The sequence below is a fragment of the Octopus bimaculoides genome, chromosome 9 (genome assembly GCF_001194135.2).
Source record: "Octopus bimaculoides isolate UCB-OBI-ISO-001 chromosome 9, ASM119413v2, whole genome shotgun sequence".
Taxonomy (NCBI): Eukaryota; Metazoa; Mollusca; class Cephalopoda; order Octopoda; family Octopodidae; genus Octopus; species Octopus bimaculoides.
The window spans coordinates 1,063,412-1,065,549 of record NC_068989.1 but is presented as its reverse complement, the minus strand read 5'-3'; the positions used below and the strand labels follow the sequence as shown (position 1 = coordinate 1,065,549).

The 2,138-nt window shown below is 36.1% G+C and overlaps 1 protein-coding gene across 1 annotated transcript in view; it reads left to right on the top strand.

Annotated features, from left to right (window-relative positions):
* LOC106871256 (Bardet-Biedl syndrome 5 protein homolog) overlaps nucleotides 1–2,138 on the top strand; it is a 14,823-nt gene that overhangs the window by 8,294 nt on the left and 4,391 nt on the right. The window contains 3 exon segments of the mRNA XM_014917616.2: nucleotides 219–265; nucleotides 542–677; nucleotides 1,598–1,705. Of these exon segments, the coding sequence (XP_014773102.1) occupies nucleotides 219–265; nucleotides 542–677; nucleotides 1,598–1,705 (291 nt within the window).

Below are 2,138 nucleotides of genomic sequence, written 5' to 3'. Positions count from 1 at the left end.
ATATATATATACACTGCTTGAAAAAAAGATGAGATGGTCAAAGGTGGAAGAACATTTCTTCAAAGATCTCCTCTCAGATCAGAACTGACTTGGAGCTAAACAACAAGAAAATACAGAAACTAATCAGGAAATGACATTAAAAGACTTTTTTTGTGTTTTTATGAAATCCTTAAACATTGTAAAGTCATGAAACATGTATTTTATATTGGTTTGTTTAGGTGCCGGGGTCTCCAAGACTTTTCACATCTGTTATTGCAATATACAGGTAGGTTTTGAATCATTTTCTTCTTATATTAATGAATTGTTCCCGTTAGGAAGAATATCCAGGAGCAAAAATAATTGCTTCAATACTTCACAAATGTCCAATGTTGGAAGATCAATGTCACCCTTACTTTTCAAACTATGCGAGACTATCATAGTCATAATAAACAAAAGGACTTGTTCTTGGTTGGATTATGTAGTTCCTGGTACTTGTGCGTGTGTGTGTGTGTGTGTGTATTACAGAGCATGTATTTAGGTATTATATTTGTATGTATTACAGAGCATACGACACGACTCGGCTGTACCGTCAGCTGAAACTAAGAGGAGCCCTGATAGAAAACAAAGAGCTGAAGTTACTGCCATTGGAACAACTGTGCAGCAAAGTCAATGGTGTTTGGAATCTCTCCAGCAACCAGGTATGTGTGTGTGTGTATGTATGCAAGTGTGATTATATGTGTGTGTGTGTGTATATATATATATATATATATATATATATATATATATACACACACATATATGTAAGTGCAGACATGGCTATAGGTGTGATCATAGCTGTGACCCACTTTCACACATATCCAGAGGCCTACAATAATATACTGTAAAATACCCACGTTTGAAATAGATTTGAAGAGATATTCATAAACCCATAACCCACACCCGACACCCATAAACCTCAAGGGTTAATAATTTCTACATATTTAATCAAATTGTTTATGGAACAATGAACACCAAGAGAGCAATGTGCAGACCGACAACTCCTATGCCTGTCCATGTCCATTTGTGAAGGCCGAAGCACAGGGAAAACAAATTACTAGACTAGCAACACCATAATATGCCTGACTAATAATTCCCACCTTCCAAATACAAATGGGAAATGTCCTAAATAACCAACAACTACAAGTATAAAGAAACTGATCAGCTAAAACATGCTACCAACTTATAATGTTCTGTGAACTCATGAAAATTTTATGACAAAAAAGTTGACACATGAAACTATTAGGACTAAATTTTGACTTTTGTATTGTCAAGCAAAAGATTAAATCCAATAAAACCGAAAATAATTAAATATCCACACCTGCTTACAATGTTCTACATACATGAATAAATTTTAAACACTAACACAACCCTAAATTTAATCAATAAGCATTTCTCCAAGACACCTCCCCATAACGAACCACACTCTCAAGAATGATTTTAACTCAGCAGTGATTATACAAAGCCAAGGTTAACTTCAATTGCAATCTGGCGATGGTTTAACTCGCTGAAATTTAACTGGCATCAGAACCTGTACATCTCACATTCCTTCGATTGCTAACAATGTCTTTAATCATTCCAGGGTAACCTTGGTACTTTTTATATCACAAATATCCGGGTGGTTTGGAATGCCACAATGAATGAAGCGTTTAATGTCAGTATTCCATATTTACAAATCGTGAGTATCAGTGCAATCATCTTCTTTTATTCTTTTGCTTGTTTCAGTCATTTGACTGCGGCCATGCTGGAGCACCGCTTGTAGTCGAACAAATCGATCCCAGGACTTGTTCTTTGTAAGCCTAGTACTTATTCTGTCGGTCTCTTTTGCCAAACTGCTAAGTTATTGGGGACATAAACACACCAACATCGGTTGTCAAGTGATGGTGGGGGGATAAACACAGACACAAGGACACGCACTCATAAATATATACATATATATATATATGATGGGTTTCTTCCAGCTTCCATCTACCAAATCCACTCACAAGGCTTTGGTCAGCTCGAGGCTAGAGTAGAAGACACTTGGCCAAGATACCTTGCAGATTTTTGCTAACAGTTTTCCAGATTCGCAGGCCATTTGATTCCTGCCATTTTCCAATTTAATATTTGTTTCTTTTTTAATT